Source organism: Rhinolophus sinicus, chromosome 16 (assembly GCF_057876585.1).
Source record: "Rhinolophus sinicus isolate RSI-liver-muscle chromosome 16, RSI-T2T, whole genome shotgun sequence".
Lineage (NCBI taxonomy): Eukaryota > Metazoa > Chordata > Mammalia > Chiroptera > Rhinolophidae > Rhinolophus > Rhinolophus sinicus.
Window position 1 is genome coordinate 17,976,579 of NC_142516.1, and position 25,669 is coordinate 18,002,247.

General features: G+C 50.8%; 1 protein-coding gene across 5 annotated transcripts in view; it reads right to left on the bottom strand.

Annotated features, from left to right (window-relative positions):
• The window catches only part of COL27A1 (collagen type XXVII alpha 1 chain), a 135,744-nt gene that overhangs the window by 92,414 nt on the left and 17,661 nt on the right, over positions 1-25,669 (bottom strand). For 4 of the 5 annotated variants that reach the window (XR_002139439.3, XM_019754574.3, XM_019754578.3 and 1 more), the window contains exons 4-8: positions 22,182-22,235; positions 18,197-18,250; positions 10,432-10,485; positions 8,896-8,949; positions 59-103 (exon numbers count right to left, since the gene is read on the bottom strand). Coding sequence is in view for 4 of the 5 variants with exons in the window: in XM_019754574.3 (XP_019610133.3) it covers positions 59-103; positions 8,896-8,949; positions 10,432-10,485; positions 18,197-18,250; positions 22,182-22,235 (261 nt within the window). In the remaining variant the exon portion in view is untranslated. The remainder of the gene's footprint in view (positions 1-58; positions 104-8,895; positions 8,950-10,431; positions 10,486-18,196; positions 18,251-22,181; positions 22,236-25,669) is intronic. The other variant, XM_019754577.3, reaches the window with a different exon arrangement.

A 25,669-nucleotide genomic window follows, 5' to 3' on the forward strand; every position in this document is an offset into this window, starting at 1 on the left:
AGGCAGGGGCTGGAGTGTAGGACAGCAAGCAGGGTGGGGCTGAGGCCGTGGCCCTCACCTGTTCTCCGGGGTGCCCCGCTGGTCCAGGATAGCCTTTGTGTCCCTGTGGGGGAAGGAGCCGCATCAGGCCAGGAAGACACCTCTGGGCCTGTGGATCGCAGAGGCCCAGGTGCCCTGCCGGCCTTTTCAGCACTGCAGGCACCATGGCAGGGATGCAGCACATGTTCCATAAATACTTGCTGACTGGGTCCATGTATATAAGGGTTAGCGACTTCCTATGGTTTCCTCTCTGCTACGAAGGTTCTTAGACCAGGAGCATCAGAGGAGCTGTTCACTCCTTGGGCAGGGTTTCTGAGCTGAACTGAGACATGGCAACTGTGATGGAGTGATGCTGTACCCTAACCATTCTTTCCAAATCCAGAGAGAGAGTGAGACCGTCAGAAGCCCAGGTAGAGGGATTTCTCAATGAGTGAGAGGACCGATTAGGACCTTAAGGTCTGGGATATGCTCAGTCACCCTGTGATGCTGGAACCTCCTGTCAGGACCTGTCCCTTCTGAGTAAACCCCTATCAGAAAAGATCTCACACATAATGAGCAAATATATTAACCAAAATAGCTGCCTCCCTTCCTCTCATTGGTCCCAGCAACTATTCCAGGGGAACAGAAGCCATCTAACTGCCTGATGGAGAAGGAATCTGGCAACAACCCAGCACCAACCTTGACCCTCTGTCTCTATGGCCAAACTACCATTGTCCAAGGCCAGGTCTCTAGGTCAAGAGAATCAAAATGAGTGTGTGCTTTCAGATAGCATTGGGGACGACCCCTGAAACGCTTCATAAGAGTTAGGAGCTCTCCAAAGGGAAATCCCAGACTTCAAGCTTCTATCAGCTTAGGGCTGTTGTGAAATAAAGCTGAGCAGAGGGCTCCCATATCAGACAGGGCGGCCACACTGATCTTGGTTACAGCCTCCTACACAAGGAGCCCTGGGCTTGGCTCAGATACCATGTGTGACTTACGGGGCAACGCTGGGTAGGTTACCACCCTTCTTTCTCTGGACCTCAAATGAGGGCGTTAGAACTCTGAGCCCTTTCAGCTCTGATGCTTGAGAATTAGAGTCCTCAGGCTTCCTCAGAGGGTGATACACAAGGCTGTAGCGTACACACACGCATGATGACTGCAGACCCCTCCAGGCACGGCTGCTTACCCAGGACAACACCTACATGACCTCCTGGAGCCCTTGCAGCAGACAGAAGAGGGGCGGGTAAGGATTATCACCTCCATTTTACAGAGGAGACAACTGAGTCTCAGAGAACTGAACCACTTACTCCAAGTGCCATTGCTAAGGACCAGCGGTCTCACACTCACCAAGGGTCCTTCGGACACCTGAGGCCACACAGAGAGCCTCGCAGACATCCTGGGCATGTGCAGATATGCACACACACAAACACAGAGGCACACGTGCTCAGCACACCCACGAACCCCCAGGAAGCGAGACTCTTAATTATAAACAGCAGAGTCGGTTTGACCTAGGAGATTTGGGGAGTTTACAAGCATTCCTTCTGCACCTACTCATGCCTCAGACAACTGAGCGACATGAATGCATCTCAATCCAGGGCCGACGAGCCGGATTCAACATGGCTGGGTGAGATTCTTTGACGTGCGGCGTGTGCTGTTTTCCCCAGTAGGCAAACTGAGGCACAGGCCACAGCCAGCAGCAGGCATACAACATGTTTCAGATTGCTCTGGGCTCCTCTCCTGCTTCACTGTTGGCTGGCTGTTGACCCGGGGCCATTGTCATCACCTCGGTAAGCCTCGGTTTCCGCTTTTGTAAATTGAGGATGTAAGGACTGGCACATGAATTGCCTGATAGAATGTGTGTAAAGCAGTTAGCACAGTATCTGGCGCTGAATTCCAGGGACCTGTAAAGACTCGCTGCTATTATCATCATGATCTTCCTATTTCATTCATTCATTCAGCAAACATTTATTGAACTTGTATGCACTAGCTCCATTCTACGTATCGGATGAACGAGAAGACATCCTTTGCCTTAATGGAGTTTAGACTCCAATTAAGGACATATAAAACAAGTAAACATGAAGGATATTGTTTGAGGGAGGGGGGAATGGGGAGCAGTTGTTTTCATGGGTAGAGTTTCAGGTTCACGAGAGGAACAAGTTCTGGAGCTCGGTCACACAACAATGTGAATGTACTTAACACCACTGAACTGTACACTTAAACGTGGTTAGGATACTAAATTTGATGTTTGTTTGTTTTTACCATAATTCAAAATAAAATTTAACAAAGAGGTAATATGTGGTAGTGACCAGTGCCTTGAAGAAAGGTGAGCAGAGTTAGAGGACGGAGAGCGGCAGTGCTGGGGAGGGTGTGACGGCAGGTGGGCAGGCATGGATGGTTGCTCTGAGTTGATGAATGAGGTGAGGGAGCTGCACATGGGGGCTGGCTCTCTGGACAAAGGCCTTCCAGGCCGAGGGAAGAGTAGGTGCAAAAGCCCTGAGGCAAGAACACTCTCAGGTGGGTTCGAGGGAGAATGAGGCCTACGTGACTGGAGCAGAAAGAATGAGGGGTGAGATAGCGAGGAGCGGGAACAGTCAGAGAAGAAGCAGCAGAGCATGCTGGACAGTAACAAAATGGGAAACCACAGAGGGTTTTGAGCAGAGATGGATCGTGACGTGATGCATATAAGTGCCATTATTTTCTTTCTCCACTTAGAGCTTGCAGATGAGGAAGAAGCAGCAAAGTCTTTCCATGAAGAGATGAATCAAGGCTTGAGCTCTAGGCTGTGTGACTCGACACAGGAGATTGCCCTCTCTGAGTCTCACTCTGCCCTCCTCTGTCTGCCATAAGGGGTTGCAGCAAAGAGCCAATGAAATAACGAGCAAGGGTCCCAAGAGAAGCATGAAAGGCGGCCAGGGAGCCCCTGAGCATCACCCACTCCGTGGGCTTCCTCTGTAGCCATGAAGAAATCTGCTGGGAACCAATACTTTAGCAGTGAAGTGTGGCCAGTGAAATCCCAGGAGGAAATTTCAAGTAAACCCTTTACTCAGGACACAGCTAAAAGGAAACAAATGATCATCAGGAACTTGGACAGTGGCGTGCCCCATGCCTGGCTCGGCACTAAAGCCTTAAATACATCAGCTCATCAGCCCCTTGGATTCACCCTGGGGAGGAAGGAATTACTTGCCAGATGAGGAAACTAAGGCTCAGAGAGGTAAAGTGATTTTCCTGAGGCCACACAGCTTCCTAAGGGCAGTGCCAGGCTGTGACTCCAATCTCTGTATCCTTAATCACCAACTCACGGATAAGACATACTGAGGCCTGCCTAGAAGACCCAGAGCCACCCAGGGAAGGACCCCTTACAGACCCACCTCCCCAGGACAGAGCGTGCAGATCACTACAGCATTTTGGAGCAGAAGATGGTACAGAACCCTGGAGTGTCTGAGTTGGGAGGGACCTAAGCCATCAATTTGACAACCTCCTTTCTCATTGAACAGACTGAGAAGCAGGCTCAGAGAATGGAAGGGACTTGCCCAAGGTTACTTAGAAAGTTATAGGCAAGCTTGGACTGTTCCCCAGGACTTTAGACTTGCTGGGCTGTGCTTGGTCCAGAAGGCTGTGATTCCTAGGTCTTTCCCAACCAGTGGACCCTGAAGGGGCTTGAAGATACATTTCTCCTGGCTGGACAAGAGCAGCTGACTGTGAGCGCAGCCACGGCATTGGGTGGGGTGGGCAGGAGGTTTGTACGCTCCCTGGACGTACCTTAACAGTGTTTACCAAACTAGGGCCAGCCAAATAGCTTCAAATGACAGGGCCCCAGGACCTGGAAGATTCTAAACCATTATCTTCTCCCAGGGCCCAGCAATTATGGGGTGGGCACTGACCACAAGGTGGACCCATGGGCAGTGATTTCCCCATGTGTGATCAGTGTCTGAGTGGCACTAGGGGAGATCAGATACTTCAGGAGAGCTCCAGGGACCATGGAGTCTGCAAGGGGCCTCTAGCTGCCCAGCAGGCGGGTCTCCACAGGACCCGTGTTTATAATAGAGCTCGGTCTATATTTTGGTTTGGGAGCCAGATTAATCATTGCTTACAATGCACAAGGAGAAACCAGACATCACCTCACTGTTGCTGCAGACAGTCTCCCTGTTGGCTGGGATGCTATTTGAGATTTGGGCAGAGAGGGGAGGGGGGTCTTGTCCTTGCCTGAGGGTCGTGGGGACCCACATGTTCACCCAGGCTCCACCTCAGCCTATACGAGGTCCTGGCTCCTCTTGCAGTAAAATGGAACTCACCATACTTGCTTAGTGCTCCATGATACTTCCTTACCACCTTACAGACCACGAGCCACATGGGACAGTCAACAGGACAAAGAGCCCCATTTAACAGAAAGGATCAGCGAAGATGAAACACATGCCAAGAGGTAGGGTGGCCCATTACATGATACTGGGCAAGTTCCTGCCCCTCCTGGACCTTTATTTCCCCAGCTATGCTCTCAAAGCATCCTGTTGGCTCAGAAATGACAGAATTCTGAATGTGTGGCTTGTCCAAAAGCACAGTCCATCACAGCACAGCCAGGCATCTGATGCTGAACTCTGCTCAGTGGGTACCCGAGGCAGGTCAGGGCAGGAAGGTACAATTTCTGTATGGCTCATTCATTCATCCCATTGTTCATTCATTCAACAAAGGTTTGCTGAGCCCCAAAGATGAGCCAGACCCTGTGTTAGACATAAAGAGTACTCTGGTGAACAAAACAAACTCACTCCCTACCTTCTAGAAGAGGTTATGGGTATCAAACACATATTAAGTGGAATGAAGGAGACGTACTGAGTGCTAAGAGAGTTTAGACAGCCAATCGAAGCAGGCGGCATTGAGGCCTGATGGAGGCGGCGGGTTGGAGAGCAGAGGGGAACTGGATCTCAGACATGGCAGTAACCATGCACCCCAGAAGCCCAGAGCAGCTCCACAGCAGGGGAGCCTAGAGAAGGTTCTCAGTAGACACTCTGCATAGAACTGGGGGTGCTACATCCAGGTAGAACTGGGAGTTCTGCAGATCATCTCAGGCAGCCTTAATCATGCTCCCCAAAAATGGTCCCAGATTTCCCCCTCTTCCCTCCCATTTGATTACAACTTCTCACAGATGGTGGCCAACTCAGGTGGCATAGGGAGGACTCATGGTCAGAGTGAGGAACTCAGGAGGGAGCCAGGAAGAATGAGTACCAAAGGGCAGATAGGATTGGATGGAGTGAGGGTTCCTACACAGCAGGGTTTCTCAGCACTGGCTCGGCTGCACTGTGGGCTGGGTAAGCATTGTGGAGGGGCAGTGGTCCTGTGCATCGTAGGATATTTAGCAGCATCTGTGGCTTCTACCAATTGGAAGTTAGTAGCACCCCACCCCCACCCCACAGTTTCCCAGTTGTGACAACCAACAATGTTTCCAGACATTGCTAACTGTTCCTTGGGGTGCAAAACCACGGTTGAGAAGCACTGCTCTACAAGAGAAGGCGGGGTCAGACTAGGGACCACATGAGACTCCGCCCTCCTAAGGTGCAGATGGGGTTGTGGCAAACTTCTTGGCTAGTGGAGATTGGTTAACCGTTAGCTAAACAAGATGATTGATGGGACCAGACAAGCAAGACCTTCACGGCTTCTCCTTCAAGATCATCATGATTATTCATTCATTGAACAAAGATGTATGCAGTACCTACCATGTGCCAGCCCGGTGTTAGGTCCTGGGGATGTCACATCTCACTTAACCCTCCCAACCACTCCATGAAGCAATTGAGGTTCAGTGAGGTAAGGTCACGTGCCCAAGCTTACACAGCAGGAGAGGGATAGAGCTGGATTCATCCAGGTCTGTCTGACCTGGTCTATGCACCTGCCCAGCCCTCGGGAACTGGCTCAGCAAAGCCCTTCAGCAGCATCGCAGATGGATGCAGAGAATGGAAACTCCTCAGGTGGGGAACCTTTTTTAATTGATGGGCCTGCTCTTTTTTAAGAAGCTGTTTCAATCAGTGCTGAGGAGAAAGGGCCTGAGGGTCAGAGACGTGGGTTCAAACCCCTGATCTGCTGCTTAGTGAGCATGAAAGGTATTTCCACTAAACCAGTGGTTCTCTGTCTTGGCTGCATATGACAATCTTGTGCCCGGGTCCCACTCAGACCAACTGAACCAGGATCTCTGTGGTGGGGCCCAAGCTCCCAAGCTTGTTCTAATGCACAGCAGAGCTGGGAACCACTGATGCAGATTTCACCCTTCATGAGGCCCCTCAATAATCTCATTTTCATTTAACACCAGTGTCGGCATGAAGGGGTGGGGGATAGGTATATAGGTACATATTTGCTGAATGACTGATTGAATGAATGAATGAATGAGACCTATTTGGGCCTTGGCTTTCTTAGCTGTAAAGTGGGTACCACACTGCCTTACCTCCTGGAGGCTTTTGGAGGCTATTGTGAAGAAACAGTATGATGAGGGCTACTAACTCTTTATGCCACCTCTAATTTGCCACACTATTTAGTATGGGAATGCTCCCAATCCAAGCTCTCTTTCTTTGCCTATTTTTTCCCATAGCCCTTTTCATCTTCTAACATATCTTATATTTTTACTGGTTTTTTAAATGATCTGTCTCCCCCCACAAGAATAAAAGCTCTGAGGGGACAGGAATTTTGTCTATTTATTCAGCTCAGTGCCTGGCACATAGTAGGCATTCAATCAACTCTGTTGAATAAAAGCATGAATAGGATTATTGCTGTCAGTCTGAGGTGACACCAAAATTCATCATGCTGGTGAGCAAAGAGGAGGCTGACCTCACCTTTCGCCCACTGATGTCTCCTTTTTACTGAGGCTCCCACATGAGATGAGGCAGCAAAACCACCCAACAGAACAGGGCAAAGTGTTCACTATTGTCACCAGATGGCTGTGAAAGAGACTGCTTATAAATAGTGATAATTCCAGGCACGGTGGCCCTCTGCATCAGTCCTCTCCTCTGAACCTGATGACTGAGCACCTGAGCTCCCCCCATGTTCTGCCCACTGCTCTCTGTGAGCAGATGACACTGGTCTGCTACAGACCAAACTCCTCCATGTTTGCCTGGACCGGGGCAGAGGGACTCAGTGTAAATGGCTTTGCCAAATAGTCTTCCAGCCACAGGGAGGCTTTTCCTTAATTTAGACAAGACACACTTCCCTGCTCAGGTGAGCTGGTCCCTCTTGGTTGGGGGCTCTTGGCCTCCCTGGACATCTGCCAAAAGCAGGGGACCCTGGAACCCAGGCGGGAGCTGGTCCAGTCTGTTTTCCTATCTCCCATCACCTCTGCTAGACTCCCACCACCATGCAGAGCGAGACCACCACCGGCTGCTTTATGAGCCAGGGCTGGAAGGAGACTTTCCATTCACACCTCATCCATCAGAAAGTGCTAGAGCCCAGAGGGGAAGTGAGTGGGGAGAGGGCGTCCCTCTGTGTTCTCTGAGCCAGAAAATTCCATGTTTCCCCAGCTCACAGGCAGTTACAGGCTCCAGTCTGGGTCTGGACTGTTTAGATTCATAGTGTGGCCTGCTCTAACCATAGAGGGTGGAACAAAAAGGCGTGAGGGGGACGTGATGCTCCAAGTCCCCTGTGCCTTTGGGACAGTCAAAGCAGGGACAGGATGGAGCCAGGAAGCACCACAGCTGTGCAGATGAGAAGCAGGTGGCCCAGAGACATGGCAGCTGTGGCCACAGCTGGGAGCCAGAGTAGAAGCTTAGGACATGGCCCTAGGCTGATGGATCTACTGGAAAACCCATCAGCAGTGGCAGATTTCCCTGCAAAAAGCAATCGACCCCTGGCCTACATCATCCTCCCCCTGCTTCCTGAACACCTACTACATGTAGGCCCTACCACATCTACTACATGCCAGACTCGGTAGGGAAGGCGGCAAACCAGATTTGCATGGTCTGGTTGGTGAGGCTGAACTCGGGGTGAAAGTAACTAAGCTAAGATGGGCTAGGGGACCTTGAGCAGAATGGAGGGTCCTGGCTTGATGGCTGAGGTTTCAGCAGGACTTCCTGGAGTGGGCACAACTAGAGTTAAGTCTGGGAAACTGGGAAGAAATCTAGGGGACAGAGACCCACCATCTAGGAAAATGGCAGACTTCCCCCTAAGGGCGGTTAGAGAACTCCCCCAGCATGGCTGAAGCAGGGATGGGGGTGGGGGCAGCATGACAACAGCTCAGAAGGTAAAGAGAACTCACTTGCTTTATAGAGCATCCCTTCCCCTGCAGCGTACCAAGGAGGGACGAATGTTAGACTCAGAGAGGTTATTGATTTGCCCAAGCTCATACAGCTGGGAAATAGTGGAACGGGGAGTAGAACCCAGGTCTGGCTGACCCCAGGACCCTCTCCCAATTTCTCTGCTCCAGGCCTTGCTCCAAGCTGACAGCCCCGGGCAGGGGAGTCACGGGAAGGGGGTTATTGTCTCCATCCCAGGTAGGAGGAGGTTGAGGCTCAGGGAGGGGATATGTAAGCCCAAGGCTTCTCAGCCGGTTAGAGATAGAGCCGGGCCAATGAGGGCCCTCCTGGCTCTGACACTATTCCTTCCACCACCATGTGTACTCCTTGGGTTGGATGGCCTCCCAGGCATGGCTGGACCCCTACAGGAAGGACAGCAAACCAGGGCCACTTTTCCTCACACCCAAGAACCATGGTTGGGGGGGCCCTACTCCAAGCCAACATGCTGCCCGCCCCCAGGCAAGTACGGACCTCTCACCTCCTGCCAATCAAAGGAGCTGGGCTGGGGCTAGGGAGAGGAGGACTGGGGGGCAGGCAGCTCATAGCTCTCCTGCCAGATGACCCCACCGGCTAGGAAGACCCGTAGGCAAAGCAAAGCATCAAAACTAAGATGTACCTTTCGTCCAGGAGGTCCTGGATTCCCAGGGAGTCCAGGCAAGCCCACGTCGCCCTGCAAAACACAGACAAGGGGGTGAGCTGGGGGAATGGGAGCAGAGACACTTAAATTGAAAGTGTGACTTTGCATGGCCAGTTGTTTGTAAACAGGATTCGTGGAGGCCCAGAGACTTCAGAGAAGACTGGGAGCCTCTGAGGAAGGTGAGGGCAACCAAGTGGGCAGGGTACCCTGCCCCTCCCCACTCAACCCAGCCACTCCATTTGATCTATTTTCTATATTGGACGTCAGCATAGGTTATCACTTGGGAAATGGGTCTTGCTGCTAAATATTTGAGAACCACTGTTTGTAAACCACTGTCCCAGAGGACATGCAATTCATTTGCCCTGTTCTAATCAGCTCTTTCTCTCTGCATTCCTCATCCTTGCTGGGTATGGTGGTCATCAAAGAAGGCATTTCTGCCACCACCATGAGACCCAAGAACAGACAACCCAGGCACAAGAGAGAAGCCTGAGCCCCTGGACTTCAGCAGACCTGGGTACCCATCCTGCTCTGCACCTGAGCAGCTGTGTGACCTCCAGCAAGCCACCTGCCTCTGGGGCCTCTATTTTCTCCTCTCCAAGTTGGGCCCATCTGCCTTGGCTTATAAGGCTCCAATGAATGAGAGATGGGAATGTATGTGAACATTTACACCCAGTGTAACGAATGAAAACCTTATCGATGAGGATATGAAGGAATGAGACACCTGTGTCTCGGGGAAATTGAAGGGAGCTACCACTTCTATGTGCCAAAGCACATGAGGCTGGGTGGAGAAGCAGTGTTCTGCCTACCAGGAGGGCTCTTAGTATCCAGAAGGAAGCCAGGCAAACTGGAGCACTCCTTCCAGGAGACGCAGGGGGACCCTACTTGGATTTCTGGGTTCCCCTATCACCACTTGTCCTGCATTCCCTCCTGGTCCCTTGATTAGTTTATGGGGTGGATGCCTCAGGGATGGATGAAGTCCTTTGGCCTAAGTGTTTCCTCTTCCATAGGAGAACCTTCTGGTCTCATAGCCTTTGGTGTTTGCGGAGCCCTGAATCTCTGGTCAGTTCCCTTGCTACCTCCTAGACATTTACAGACCTATCTCCTGAAATTAACAACCTCAGAGAGGACTTTGAATATCTTTTGGAAGCTTCCTGGGCATGTGCTACCAAGAAGCTTCTGGATGCCGTGTGTCATTGAGCAGGTCCTGCAGAATGCCATATAGGGTATCATGCAAAAGGACACTCACCAAGACTATATCCATAGGCAAAACCTGTCAATTTTATTGGCTGCAACCTCAGAAGAAGACAGCAGGAAATAGCTTTGGGTTTGGTATAGGGAAAGTTGGAAGAACTTCAAGGAAAAAAGCCAAACCATATGTTGACCTTTCCAGACTTTCCCACCTCCCTGACTTTGTCATGCAGTGGCCTCTGTTAGAAGGGCTCAGCCCAGAGCCTGACGGTTTCCCTGCTGTCCACTCCCCTGCTGCCCTGACCTCTGGGGTCCCTGGAAACCTACCTTTGTCCCATCGTGGGCCTTTCCTGGTGAGAGCCCCGGGTCCCCTTTCTGTCCCTGAAACAAAAACAATTCCACTTTGGCTGCTGAGTCATCTAGAGAGCGTGTCTCCCCACAGACTCTGCTCTAAGCCCTGTCCCATGCTTCAATGCCCTCCCCTCCATGGCCCTCCCCCACAGCTCCGTTACTCCCTGGCTCTAACACCTTCCATAGCTCCCCATTAATTGCATGATGACAAAGTCCAAACCCCTCCTTTGTGTCCCAAGTCTTTGGTCATCTGGTCCCAGCCATCCTGACCAGACTTTGCTCTCCTTTCACCAGACAAACACACAGACAGGGTCCCTTCTGCCCTTTCCTGGACCACGTCCCATTCCTCAGCCATGCCTTGCACTTCCCTGCTGCCAGGCCCTTGCTCAGACAGTCACTCCCACCTAGAAAACCATCCCCTAGTCATCATTAGCCAGACAATAAACATTCTTCAAGATGCAGCTTAAGTGTGTCCTCCCCAGTCTGGGTCCACATACAGCAGACGTGATCTTGCATGTGTACTGCTAGGGCTGCCTCCGGGCTTGTTCCCTTGGGGCTCTCAGAGAGCTTCTGAGACACACGTACAAGAGGCATGACCAATTCTTTTCAATTTTTCAGTACGCTCACCTCACCGCTCCAATTACCCAGGGTCAGTAGAGCAACACGCACTTATATCTGTGTACAGTCTGCAATATTCCTTACCTCACTAGAGTCTCCCGATCACCTGATGAAGTGGGCAAGGGAAGTGTTATTACCCCCATAACACATTCTGGGAAAGTGAGGCCAGAGAAGGAATGGGACTGTCTGAGCCCCCAAGATGAGGCTTCGGCAGAGCTAAGACTAGAACCCAGAAGATGAGTTAGAAGAGGCAGTAAAACAGGGAGAAAATGACAAGCAGCAGGTCTCCAGTCAGAGACAAGGACCCCTTCTTTGTGCCTAGGATTTGGGAGTGTCCCATCCTAAGGATTCTAGCTCCTAAGCGCATGGGGCTCGGAGAAAGGGCCCGGGCAGTTCACCAGCTGCATCTCCAACAGGGCTGAGCAGTGCGCCTGGCTGCGGGCCCGCTCATTGGACCCAATTTGGTGAAATTACTCAGGAAACAACCCTTTGAAAAGTACGTCCACCCTGATGTCACCTTCCAAGAGCCCCGATCTCTGTTCCCCACCCACGCTCCCTCCCCCAGCTGGACCCTGAGTCATAAGTCCTGGGGTGAAGTCAGGGACTCACAGTGGGACCTCAGGCAAGTCACTTCACTTCTCTGAGCTCCCGTTTCCTCACCTTTAAAATGGGAGCTGCGCCGTACACACACATAGGCATGCACACATGTGCACACATGTGGGCACACACATGCATAAGGGCACGTGCACACACATGCATGGGCACATGCACATATATGCACACACAGGTACATGCACATGGCACATGCATACACACTCACATGTGCACACTCGTACACATGCACACAATTGCCAGCTTCCCAGATTTCTTGGCAAAAAGCCAGTAAGATATTAGACGTGACACATAGGAGAGGTGGTTTGGCCAACTTTAATTAATTCCCATTTGGTTCTTTTCTTCTTCCAAATCCTGACTCAGTCACTCTTCACAAGAAATCATTGCATTCTGAACTGGACAGGGCCAGAAAGAGGGAAAGGAACAGCCTTCCACTGCCCACTTACTCTGCGCCCAATGCTGTGCCAGGCCCACCCTAGGCAGCAACTCCATTAGTCCTCTTAACACCCATTTGATGCAACTCAGGACCAAGAGCAGGGTTCAGACCAGGGTTCAGAGAGGCTGAGTCACAGTCTGGGGTAAAACATAGGTAAGAGGCAAGGTCCTACCTTGTCTGACTCACCCCTGGTCTGTCTGAGTTCACAGCTCTCATTTACAAATAAGCCTGGGTACTTCTGCCACACCCTCTAGTCGCCCCAGGCTGAAGGGCAGCCCCTCCCAACTAGGACTCCAACTCTCCTTCCACCCGGGCCCCTCAGGTCACTTCTTCAGAACCCGCCCTCAGGGATCTCACACTGTCGCTGCCCCTCACAGACACTTTCTCACCCTGGACTGCTAACAAGCCTTTTATGTCCATGGTGCAAGGCCAGGCCCAGGGCTACCCAGGATTCCAGCAGCCAAAAAAGGACAGCAGCTTTCTCCACCCTGCCCTTGCCCACCTCGGTCTACAGCTGGTAAAGGAGCCGGGCCTAAAAAGCTTTCAGGGGTGGGCCTCCATGTATCCTATTCTGTCATGTTATAAAAGGGGAAACTAAGACCCAAAGAGATGATGGACTTGTTCCTTTGCAAGGTAAGGATCCCGGGCATTTTGGTTGTTTATGGGTTTCTCTCTGCATTCTCAGCAGCAGCACAGTGCTTGGGATGTATTCTTGGCCCAAGGACAACATCCATTAATACAGATCCTTATTGACCATCTCCTATAAGCCAAGTCTTATGATGACTATGGGGAATACCTCAGTGGGGAACAGAACACAGGGCTTGCCCATGGGGAACGCTCGAGGGAGAAACCAGAAGACAGGAAATGATAATAAGCACTAGCATTTACTAAGTGCTCTTCTAAGCCCTCAACACATAAATCTATGAGGTAGCAACAATCGTTATTCCCATTTCACGGATGAGGAAACTAAGGCACAGAGAGGATAAATAACTTGTCTGAGGTCATAGAATTAGTAAAATGGATTTAGATTCAGACAGTCTAGTTCCAGAGCCCAAGCTCTTTATATTTCAATATTCTGCAGGTGACACGTGGAGTCCAAGAGTAAGTGGGGAGAACTTGACCCAGACTGAGGGTAAATCCCTAATAGGACTTACAGCTAAGTTAAAGACGGAGGAAGACAAGGAAAGAGCCACTGAAGTTAAATCTCAAGGAATGTTCCAGGTACCCTGGTCAGATGATGGTGTGACGTCTGGGATGGAAAAGAGATTATGTCTTCCCAGCCAGACTCCTACAAATTCCCCAGTAAGAGATATAAGGCATACATAAACTCTACTTAATTGTTTGTACCTTGCTGAGGACAAGAACCTGCTTGCCAGACCTCGCTCTCCAGCCATGAGCCTATGTGACCTTGGACAAACGCCTTTCCCTCTCTGTGTAGGGAACAGTAGACTCTGTCTGGACTAGTTAACAGAGCATTAGGGAACTAGTAGATAGATGAGAAGGTAGATCTTAACCATAAACGCTATAAATGTAGCTGGAATGGGAACTATAATCTCCTTTCCTGAAGGTAGGGTTGGGAGGTGGCAAGAATAGCAGGCTCTGGGTCAGTGAGGCCTAGAGAAGGGCTGAGGCAACGGAGGAACAAATCACAAAGGATTGGGAAATGCTGGGCCAGTCCCTGCGCAAGGCCTCTCTGATCCTGAATACCCAGCACAGGGCCTGGCCTAGAGGAGGCATCAAAAAATATTTCACAAATAAGCAAATGAATGAATGGAGTCCCCAGAGACAACTCTGGGTCAGATCTGGCCCCAGCCCTCGAATATCCTCTAAAGAGTCACTGGGTCTCTCATGATCACTTCTATTGTCTGTGTTTAGAAGTTCTGGCCCATGCAATAAGGCAGGAAAATAAGACCACTAAACTTTCGAGGAAAAGAAGACAAAAGTATGCCCTTCTTTGCAAACAATAGGAGTGACTGTCTAGAAAATCCATGAGAACTAATTGAAATAATGTTAGAATTAATAATTCTGTAAAGGGCATGGCTATAAAATAAACATAAAAAGGACAAAAACACAAAAGTCAACAGTTCTGTTCAATAGCTGAGAGCCAGCTAGAAAAATATAATGAGGAAAATATTCCATTCATAACAGCAACAACAATATAAAATTTCTAAGTATAGACTTAATAAGAACTGTGCAGGGCTTATGCAATAAAAGCTATAAAAGTTTACTAAGAAACATTTAAAACACTAAACCAAATGGGAAGACTTAATATTTTAAAGATGCTAATTCTTCACAAATTAATATACACATGTAATACAATTCCAATAAAACCCCAAGAGGGTTTTTAAAAGGAAAATTATTAAGACGGGCATAAAGTATATCTGACAGAATAAATAGACAGAAATACTTTGAAAGAACATGAGTGGGAAGACACACAGTGTAAAGATAGTAAATGGCATAATATAAAATAGTATTTTACTAACATAAAAAATACAAACAGCAATGAAACACTTGAACAGCCTGAAATAGACCCTGATGTATCATATAGTAATCAGTGGAGGAAACGTTATTTAATAAATGGTTAACAATTGTAGGGAAAGTAAAATCAGAGGCCTACCTCATATCACCCCTCCCTTGAAGATTAATTCCAGATGGTTTAAAGCTTTTGTGTACAAATGATATTATGAAATGACTATTATTATCAGTGCAAAAAGAATAGATAACACTTCCATTTGTGAAAATCATCATGAATACTCTTTAACAGGCAAACAATAAACTGGAAAATATTTGTAAGGTAGGTGAAGTCTTAATAACTTTAACATATAAACTTAAATAATGTTTTACAAATCAAGAACAGACAGCAACATTCGAACCCCCAAAATAAACAAACCCATAAATGGTGGAATACAAATGGAAAACACAGAAGAAAAGCACTCTCACTGATCAATGAAGTGAAGTGAAAACAATAAGAATTATCTTTTTAAAATAGCTTCCTCTAATTTGCAGCATGAATTGGTTCAATCTTTCTAGACAGCAATTGTTAATAAAATAACAGCTAAACATTTATAACAGCACTTATGTGCAAGGGTACTTTAAGTCACTCATATGTATGTATGCATGCATGTATGTGTATACACATATATATCTATATCTATATACTTGTCGATTAATATATATTGTTTAATCCACAGAGGAAGGTCAGAGAGCTGTGGAGCTGAATTGCATTTTGGCTAAAAGTACGGGTTTTGAAGTCAGACAGTAGAGGTTCAAATCCTGTTTCTGCCACATTTTAGAAATGTGACCCTGGACAAGTTACTCAGCCACTTTGGACCTTAGTTTCCTCATCTGTCAACTGGAGTAATGACACCTGCCCCGCAAAGTCCCACATGGGATACTAAAAATGCACGAGTGCTGATCACTGGGCAAGGTCCCTGCAGGAGACTAGATGTCTTCTTGATACTTTCTAGACTTTTCCACATTTTCCTTAAAGAGCATGCCCTACTCAGAGGAAGGGGAAAGGTTGGCTGGGGTGCAAGGCCTGGGAACCCTGTCAGGCTGTTTCCAGCTCAGCTCCCACCAGCTCTCCTAGCAGTGACCGAGGTCGCCCAGTGTGCCCTGTTCCACCTGCCTGTCCTGCCCCAGTGCCCAAGAGCCCATAACAATCCTGAGCAATTCACTGCAAACTGAGCAGACCCCACCAGTGGTGGAATAGCTGGCTGCCAAGAAGACTGAGGCCAGGAGCTTCATCGCCCCACGTGGACAGTACTGGTTTTCTGGCATAGCTGGAGTCCTGCCTGCCTGTGGCCCAGAACTCCTCACCTGCACCAGGGCCCTGCATTCCACCTGCCCAGCACCATGGGCCAGCATCAGCATCCGTATCAGAGCAGCTCTACACCTCCCACTGGCCAGCCTCACCCTACTGGCCACCAGCCAGGCCCTGCTTCTCAAGCTACCTGAGTGGCCCTCCCAGACTTCATCTGATCATGTTGCCTTCATCTGATCAGGTTGCTGAAAACCTTTGTATATATTTCTACTGCTCCCTGGACATAGTTCAAAAGTCTTACCACCACCCACAGGTCTGCTGCCCTCCCAGCCTCCTCCTGCCCCTTTGCCCAGTCACCTGCAGCACTTTAGACCTCAGTTCAACCTTCCCACCCTCCAGGAAGACCGGCCTCACCTCCCAGACCAGATAGGTGTGCTCCTGAGCAAACCTGGCCATTCAAAACAGCTGCTGATTCTCACCATCTTGATGTACTTCACGACCTGGGAGAACTGAGACCTCTGCAAAGCAGAAGTCTCCAAAGGAGGTCCCTTCAAAAGTCTTACCACCACCCACCCTGGGAGCATGTCCTCCCAGGGGACAATCCTGCTGCCATCTCCTAGACAGTGTCTTAAGCTGCCGGAGCCTCAGTTTCCCCATCTGTAAATGGGTATAGTATTGCCACCCATCTATTAGGTCTTTGCAGAGATCAAATGAGATAAGCTACATTAAGTGCACGCATAGTACCAAGGACACTGTAAGGGTCCAATATATGGTGATTATTATCATCAGTGTTTTCCTTGTGAAAACCCAGAGCACTTCCAGGAAGCTGCTGGGCACTGGGTACCTGAGGCCTCTGTGCTCGCCTTCCAAGAAAGAACCCCAACCCAACCCTTTGCTGTGGAGTCATGGACCTACCGGGACTGAGCCCGGTGCGACTGCATCAGCATTCTGGTGCCACAGATTGACATATCCAGGGCTACCTGTGTATGACCTTTGTCCCAAACTCCCAGACAAGCTGGTGGACCAGAAGAGCTCTGCTCCAGGAGTCAGGACTGGCCTTTGGAGTCTGCTCAGCCGTCACTCACTGCCTGACCTGGGACCAGTAGATTAATGGCTTTCCTTAAGTCACGGAACCTTTACAGTTGGGTAAACAAAGAATGGCCTGGGGTCTGAGCCAATCAAAGCCTGGGGTGCTTTTCACTTGGTTACCCCACTGATGACAGGTTGGGCTGGACGTCCCCCTACCCAGGAATCCCTCTGCCCTTCCTGGCCTGCCCCACGCACTGTCACTGAGCTCTTGTCTTCCCTGACCTTGCACCTTCCCTCCCCTCCTCCTTTTCTCCAGCCATTCCTCAGGACTTCCCTGTGAGAAGTCTTGCTGGCCCGGCACTCCTCTTAGCATCCTTGCTTCTCGCTCCATGCACCGTCCCGGACAGCCCTGTTCTCTGCCCAAGCCCCAGGAGCAGACAGGAGCTCTGGGGCAGGACTTGCCCCACAGTCATCAGAGCACCAGCCACTCTGTGCTCTCAGCCAAAAGTGAGGTGGGGACTGCCCAGAAGGTTCTCTGTGCCAGCCACCCCTCAAGGCTCAAGCTCCAGCTCAGAGCTCTCCTAAGTTTCCGAATGTCTGTCCAGGAATCATCTCTATCTGGCTGGGCTACAAGTTCCCAAACGCAATGTCATCTTATTCCTTCTCCAGGGTTCCCAGGTTCAGTCACCCAGGCTAATTCTGGAAAGCCACCACCTCTCACCTCTCGTCCATCATTGAGTCCTCTCTACCTTGCCAACCTCCACATTGCGAATACAGCCACTTCCCCTCCTCCCACAACTCAGAGTTGGCCCAGGCGAGCCTCATCTCTCCCCTGGATCACCAGGTCTCCCTGTTTCCACTCTGCCACCCTCAGACCCTCCTCCACATGGCATCCAGTGATCTTTCTGTGTCCGTCCCCTGCTAAAACTTGACATGCCTCCCCAGGGTTCATCTTAGAACCCAGTAAACCTCACATCCCTAGTCGGACCTTCAAGGCCCTCCCTATTTAGCATCAAATGACCTTTTGTTCTACTCCCTTTGAGGGCTCTGGATTCCAGCTGCCCTCACACCCCCGCCCCGCCCCCCTCGCTCCCAACCAGAAGCTAAACTCCTAACTCTTCACTGTCCCCAGTCCAGCATGGAGTTTGGCACCTGAGAGCTGCTGAGGGAATGCCTGTGGCGCGGTGTGACTCCTCGGTACCACTCTGCAAACCTCCCACCAGGAGCCGCTAGGAAGCACTCTAAACATGGCCCTATCTCTAGACCCCACAGCAAATACTCACTTTGGCTCCAGGAGGGCCGGGTAGGCCTGGATTTCCATAAGGCCCAGGAGGACCCTGAAAGGGAAAGGAAACAAAGAGGTGAGGGAAAATAGGAGTCATTACACTTCCTATAGTAGTTCTGGCAGGTTCCGTTCATTGGCTGAGTCTTCCCTCCAGCCAACTCTGAGTAGTATTGTGATGGCAGCCCTCTTTTAAAGAGGAGCCCCTGGATGCGTTACCCCATTTTCATGCATTATCTCATTTTTATCCATTCACCCACAAGGTAGGTGCTGTCACTATTCCTATCTTGAATAGGAGAAAGCTGGTGTTCAGAAAAGTTTATAATTTTTCAGGTCACCCAGCTGCTAAGGGACAGAGCTAGAGCTCAACCTCAGATGTGTGACATCAGAGCACAAGCCCTTAACAGCTAAATTTTACCGCCTTTCCACACTCTCTCCAGCTGGCTCCATCAGCCCTTCCCAGCTGGCTTCCTCAGGCTCAAAGCACACTCAGCTATTTGCTTCCCTGCTCCGTGCCTGGTACTTTCTCCTTTCGTCACCTTTGCCATGCCGTTCCCAACCATCCCCTACAGCTGAATCCCACCCCATCCTTCAAGTTCTGGCTCAAATGCTACCTCCTCCAGGGAACCTTTGGGGACTCCTGCCTAAAAGAAACTCTCCACCCTTACGACTCCAGCGGGACTGTGGTATGAGCCTTTGGAGTTGCGAGTTCAATGAAGGGAATGCTTGGCCTCTTCTGAAAAAAGGCACAGCCCTCCTGTGGCCACAACAGAGTCAGAGCTCGCCTTTCTATTCCTACAGGCTCTGAGCTTACAGTGTTCTCCAGGGTCCATGGAGCAGCCGGTAAGACTGGGCCCAGAGAGTCGAAGAGTCTTGGCCAACGACACACAGTAAAGTAGTGGCCAAGCAAGGGCCAGAACAAGGGCCTGTTGGCTTCAAGTCCAGGGCTGATTCATGACATTGGGTTTTCCCAGGACATATCTGAATCTGCTACAACAGCTGGGTCCAGTTATGTCCACTTTCTCCAGCAAGGGCTCTGAATTACAGCCTTGCAGCCAAGTAGTATAAACAGAGCCCCAAGAATTGGGTAACTCCTGAGGGTCTTCGTCCAGTAGGAATAATCTGAGGCAGTGGGGATAGGGAGAGGCACCTCAAAATGCCCTGTGGTGCCCTCCGCTACACCAGCTTCCAGACATACTGCCCTTGTCCCTGGCCCTTCTTGACCCATCTGGCTAGCTGCGTATGAACTTGCTGCCTTCCTCCCTCTCTGAGGCCAATTTTCCAGCTGCAGCCTGTCACATTTCGACCAAGGCATCTCCCTCTTCCTCGATGCCTGAACTGAGACTCTCCCCTTCTCTGAAAACATCTAGAAAGAACAGTGTTCAGAAGCTCATTCAGCCTGAGGTATTTATAACAGTGTCATGGGTGACTCTCCCTCTAAAATAATCAGCCATCCAGCCCTTCCTAACTTCCCACCAAAAGTGTTGTCTGCTGTCACAGGGCTGTAACCCAGAAGTGACAAGACCTAGTACCATGTCTGCGCCTCCCCTCTGCCTGCCTCAGTCTCCCCATCTGTCCTATGAATGACTGGGACTCAGTGGTCTCTAAGGAATCTGGAAGACCTCAGATTCCTGGGGTCTAATTTCAGAGCTCAGCCTGAATTGGGCAAAGTTCGGGTGGGGGTGTTTGAGGAGAGGCCCAACCAGCACCCCAGAACCAGGCATGGGCTATGAGAGTTTAAGGGTAGCCACTTCCCCCCAGCTACCCCAAAGATAGTGGGCCGGAGCACTCAGCTATCCCATCGGCAGCTCGTGAAGGTGGGGGCTTCCTGCTTCCCTGCCCCCACCTCCCCACCCCTCTCCAGCCACTGCCTTGTAGAGAAACGAAGCACATAGTTGAGTGGGAGCCAAGCAGACCGATTCTATAAATGCTGTAGCCCAGAAAGGCGGGTGGGGGCAGGGCCCAGGGATTCCCCAGTGTCCCTCGATGGGCGAAGGGTGGCGGGAGTATGCGGAGGTGGGAAGGGGCATGTCATTGACCTCAGGTGAGGTCCTCCCCCTGCCTGAGCCCCGGAGCCATCTGTGCAGAGAGGAACTGGGATTACTTAATCCCAACATTCCATTATCTTTGGAATTTTATGATCTATGGAATTTCCAGTCTAGAAAACAGGATGATAAAAAGGGGTGGGGAGGGGGGCGGCCCACAAAGAGACTGAGATGGATATCAGGACAGGCCTTCACTCACTCAGGGAATTTCAGAGCTAGGGGGAACCTTGAGAATGTCTTACCATGATCACATGTTTTACAGGTTGGGAAACTGAGGCCCAGAGAGGAGAAGGAACTTGGCTGAGACAACACAGCGTCTTGGTGGAAATGTTCTTGACTCACAGACCAAAACTCATCAGCAAACACTTGCTCAGCACCTGCTGCGCACCGGGTAAGAAAACGGTCAGCAGGGCCTGTCTCTGGCCCGGAGGGGCTCAGCCGAGGAGACAAAAATTAGCACTTAGATGGTTAAGACCACAGGCTCTGCAGTCAGGCTGTCTGGGTTCAGTCTGGCTCTGGCATTTACTCTATGTTACACTTTACGCAAAGTAACCTACACTTTCTGAGCCTCAGTTTCTTCGCCTGTAAAATAAGGATAATATGGGAACCTAGTTCTCAGGATGGCTGGAAAGATGGAATGAGATCACGCATATGTAGTGCAGTAAACAGTTCAGCGGTTGATAGGAGTTTTAGAAATTGATCCGTGCCATGCAGAGGGGCAGAGAAAGTCCTGCAGGAGCTCCGCAAAGGGGGTGGTCATCAGCAAAGGAGCTGGCATTCGATCTGAGCCGTGGATAAAGGAGGACTACAGAAGAGGGCATGCCAGATGTAGAGGACAGCCTGAGCAACGGTCCGGGGGCTGGAGGGCTCAGGAGTGCGGGAGCACAGGCGGACTGCATGGACCTGCAATGTGAGCTCAGAGGGCTTTATCCTGGTCCCAGAGCACAAGGTCCTGTGGCCAGCAGTGTCCCTGACACCTCTGTGGTCCCCAGCTCTGGGCTTGTGCCCCATGGAGACTCCAAAGCCAGGAGGAAATGCCACTGCAGACAGCAGATTCCAGAGCCCTGGGCCCAGGGAGCACTGGGCCAGGTCTGAAGGGGAACTAGAGCTCGAGTAATTGCATAACCAGAACCATCCGCTGGGTTCAGAGCTAAAAATATGCCCCAGGCAGCTATCTCTGCCAGGGCCTCACCAGGCACCCAGCGTGGGAAAGGCTGATTCAGCCTGGGCACAGATGACAGGCGCCGTGGGTCTGAGTCCCCTTGGGAAAAGGGCAGAGTTCCTTCTAAGAGGGAGGGGTCCCAGCATATAGTTAAGAGTCTGGGTTCCAGGCTTGGCTCTGCCATTTATTAAATGCTTGGTTTCTTATCCCTAAAATGAGAATGATCATAAATGATCATACTGACCCATGGGGGTTCCCCACAGGAGCTGTTTATCACCCAGAGACTCACACTAGCTCACATCAGCCACTGCAGCTTTGCCAAGCCATCCTTCAGCTTCCAGTTGAATTTCTCAGCACAGAGAGCTCACTCCCTCCCTGGCATGGCCTGACCAGTTGCCTATGTCACCACCCCTACTCCAGGATGGTCCTGAAGAAATGGGAAGATGGATGTAAGGCTCATGTCTTTCTAAGTCAGTGTTTTCCTGGACAAACACCAAGGCCCATAAGCTCAGAGATATGGTCTGCAAAAACCACTTCTCCACCCCAGGTTGTCCGCAATGGACAACTGAGGCCCTGCAGGAGGTCATAGCTATTCCATGTCTGGCCACACAATGCCTTTAAGAGCCCTAAGTTGACGCCCATGGACAAAGTGGAAAATGAATGTCACAGAGGGGCAGGGAACAACTTGAGGAATCATAGCAAAGCTGGAACTTCAGGGCCAGCGGGATGCAGGCCAGCGAGCCAACCAAAGTTCCAAAGGATGATGTGTGATCACTTACCCGAGGCCCCCGCATACCGGGGGCTCCAGGGAGCCCAGGCAGACCAGGGGGACCCTGAAGAAAAAGCAAGACAGCGTCAGTGCCAAGTGGCAGTAGAGAATAGGTTCAAGCATTCATTCAACAAACCTGTCCAGAGCTTGTTGGGGTAGCTGGGCATGGAACTCCCATGGCTAAAAAGAGGAGTTCCCTGAGACTCCTGCCTGAGGAACTTACGCTCTTTGGGGCTTTCAGGCCTTTGCAGCTGCTATTTCTCAGTCTCTGAAGCTCTCATCTTTTATTACTCAGCCTACTTAGAGTATCACCTCCTCCAGGAATCCTTCCCTGATCTCTCCCCCAATCTGGGCCAAGTCCCGCTCTCTCCCTCTACTTTAAAAGCCTCTATATTATTCACCAAATTGTCTGCTTAGAAGCCTGTCTCTCCCACCAGACCATGGTCTCCTCAAAGGAAATAAGGGAATATGAATCATCTCTCTCTCCCCAGGGCTCAGCCAAATGTTTGATAAAATAAAATAGCAAGAGACCTCAGAACTCAGCCAAGTTCTCTGCAGAGCCAGAGCAGAGAAAGGACTCGTCCAAGGTTACACGAAGCATCTTTGCACCACAGAAGTGCAGTATAAAGTGCACAAGCACCAGACAAGCCTGGGTTCAAATCCCAGTGCTGCCACTTACCCGCTGGGTTTGGGCAAGTTCCTCAACCAGCCTGTGCCTATGAAATGGGGACAATAAAACCTTCTTCGCAGTATTATGGAGAGGATGAAATGAGTGACAGTAAATGAGTCACACAGTGCCTCGTACGTAATCGTCACTCAAATGTTGCATCTATTCCAGTGTCCCAGCCTTTATCATCACTGCTCCCCGAGAATCTGTAACAGCCCCTTCATGTGTCTCCCAGCGCCCGCCCTCTCCCTTCTCCAATCCTCCACAGCCGGGTTCACCTTCCCAAGGCACTCTCCTGCTCAGTAACATTTAATGGCTCCCCATTTCCCACAAGAGAATGGCCTAAGCCTGCAATGTGGCATTCAGGGAGCACCTGTCTGGCCTCACCTCTCTTCCCTTCACACAGGAAGGGAAGCAGACAAACAGACTTACTAAACTGTGGGCTGACCTTTGTCCAAATCTTGGTTTTGCCACTTAATAGTTGGAGACTTTGTGCAAGCCCTTCAGCCTGTCTGTTCTCCACTGCTCCCCTTCACAATGGGTTCAATAGCTACTGTCCTATCTACCCCAAGGAGTAAATGACAATTAACCAAGTGCCTGATCTGAAGAACTGAACACAGAGCCTTAGAAGCCAGGCTTTCGAGGATGTGTGAGGCCTGGGGAATTCATTTGTTTCAAATAACCATCAATGAGATTCCAGGTTTCCTGCCCAGACTTAAAATCAGTGTTGAAAACCCAGTACAGTTTGGCTGGTAATTAATCCAGACCTCACGCTGGGCAGCCTCGGTTCACAGTTCTGGCCTGTGAACACCACATGCTTGCTCGTCCATGAATAACAACCAGAAGAGAGATCCAGACAGGCAGATATGGGTACCAGCCCCGGAGGGAGGGAGGGAGGGGCACTGCTGCATGACCTCAGACAAGTCCCAGCTACCTCGGAGCTTCTGGTACCACTGGCCAAATAGGCAGCCGTCTTCCTTTCATCCAGAGCCTGAAAGGCTGGAGGGACAGTCTCTAGTCCTACGTCCAGTTCTGCAGGATTGGAATCCAGGTCCAATCTACTTCCTGCTCCTCCGCGGGGAGCAGAAGACTGAGGCCCTGGGTTCACACTGGGCCTCCCCACTGACTAGCTGCGTGGCTTTGGGCAAGTGACTTCCAGTCTCCAAGGCTTCATTCTTTAACTATAAAACAAGGCTATAACAGCACCTAGCTGACAGATAACCTATAAAAAGTGCTAAGCCTAGTGCCTGGCACACAGTGAACGCTGCAAAAGTTAGCTGTTGTGCCTGTTCAGCAAGCTGCTGGAACCTCCCCAGCTCTAGATTTTAACTCACCCTCCTCGACATCTGTTTTTCAGGAAGAGTAGAATATTTCCCTTCCTAGAAGGCCCTCCGTGGCCCTATTCTTTCATGTGACCCAGAATTAAAGGGAAATGCAGAGGCCAAAGCTAAGTATTACAGTAGGTATCGTTATCATTACCACGTCCGTTTAATGGATGAGAAAGCAAAGAGACGTGGAGCAAGAGCACCGTGATTTGCCCAAAGCTGCACAGCTAACAGGCAGAGCCTGGATTCAGCCCAAGACCATTTGACTTGTTCTCCTGCGCAACTTCCACACAGAAACTCTTGGCCAGATGTGTTCTGACTAGCTGTGCAACCTTGGATCATTCCTTTCCCTTCCCTAGGCATCTTTGAAATAAACATTCTGGAAGCTTCCCAACGTTGGCACTTCCTGAATTACAGGGTGGTAGGGACTTCCTCCTCTAGGTTATCTGGCGGGAGAAGAAAAGTGAGCTCATGCCCATCGCACAGAGAAGGAGGCCAAGGCCCAGAGGGGCAAGGGCTGGTGCAGGGCTCCAGGAAGGGACACTTTCTGTGGGTGTAGCTCCCTCATGGAAGATGGTAGGGCTGCCACTGCAGAGGCCTGGACACTCCCTCTTGGCATTTCTTCTGCCCCAGAAACGGGGACATCCAAGCTGGAGTCTGACCTCATCCACAACATCTGCAGAGCAGACTCTAAGTGCCAGCTGGGACCCATGGCCTGGCCTAGTGACGTCAGTCCACGGCCTGCCTCCTTGACATGGCAGCCCAGCCCCCAGCTGCAGGTCTAGCCAGCCCTCCTCGACCAACCTAAGCCAGGGCCGCCTAGCACCCAGCTGCAGCCACAGGCCTGGCCCTTCCCCATTTAGTACTCACTTTGTTAGTGGGCGAATGAGGGCAGGCACCCCCTCTCCCCTGATCTGAGACCCTGCCTGTTCTCCATGCAGTGGAAAAAAGCTGCCATTTCTTTCCAGGGCCCAACGCCTGAGCGGGTGACTCTGGAATGATTCACAAGGCCGGGGTGGGATTTTCCACTCCACGCTGCAAACAACGGGGCCTCTGAGAGGGCCCAGTGCTGAGGGGGAGGGAAGCAGGGGCCGAAGGCCTGTCTGGGGGAGGTGGATGAGGCCTGGGCTCAAGGCTCGTGCAAACAGAACCATGGAAACAACCAAGCCCCCACCCTGGGCTTCTCCCAAGGGTCCTGGCTTCTGAAAGCCGAACCTAGGGAACCCCATTACACGGAACAAGTCCACCCTTATGTCCAGCTGTAAGAGCCATCTGCCAAGCCTTGCAGAAAGAAGTCCTGGCTGGCATGGCTCCTGGCAGCAAGCAAGGAGAAGTTTCACAGGCCTGAAATCTGGGCGACTTGAGTCCAATCCTGAGTGTGCTGCTAACTGCCCACATGACCCTTTGCAATGAACTTTCAGTCTCTGCACCTTTGCTCAGTGCCTGTAGCCTGATGGGGGGGCAGGCAGGGGTCTCAAAGGGACCTCCCGCCTCTGACCACCTGAG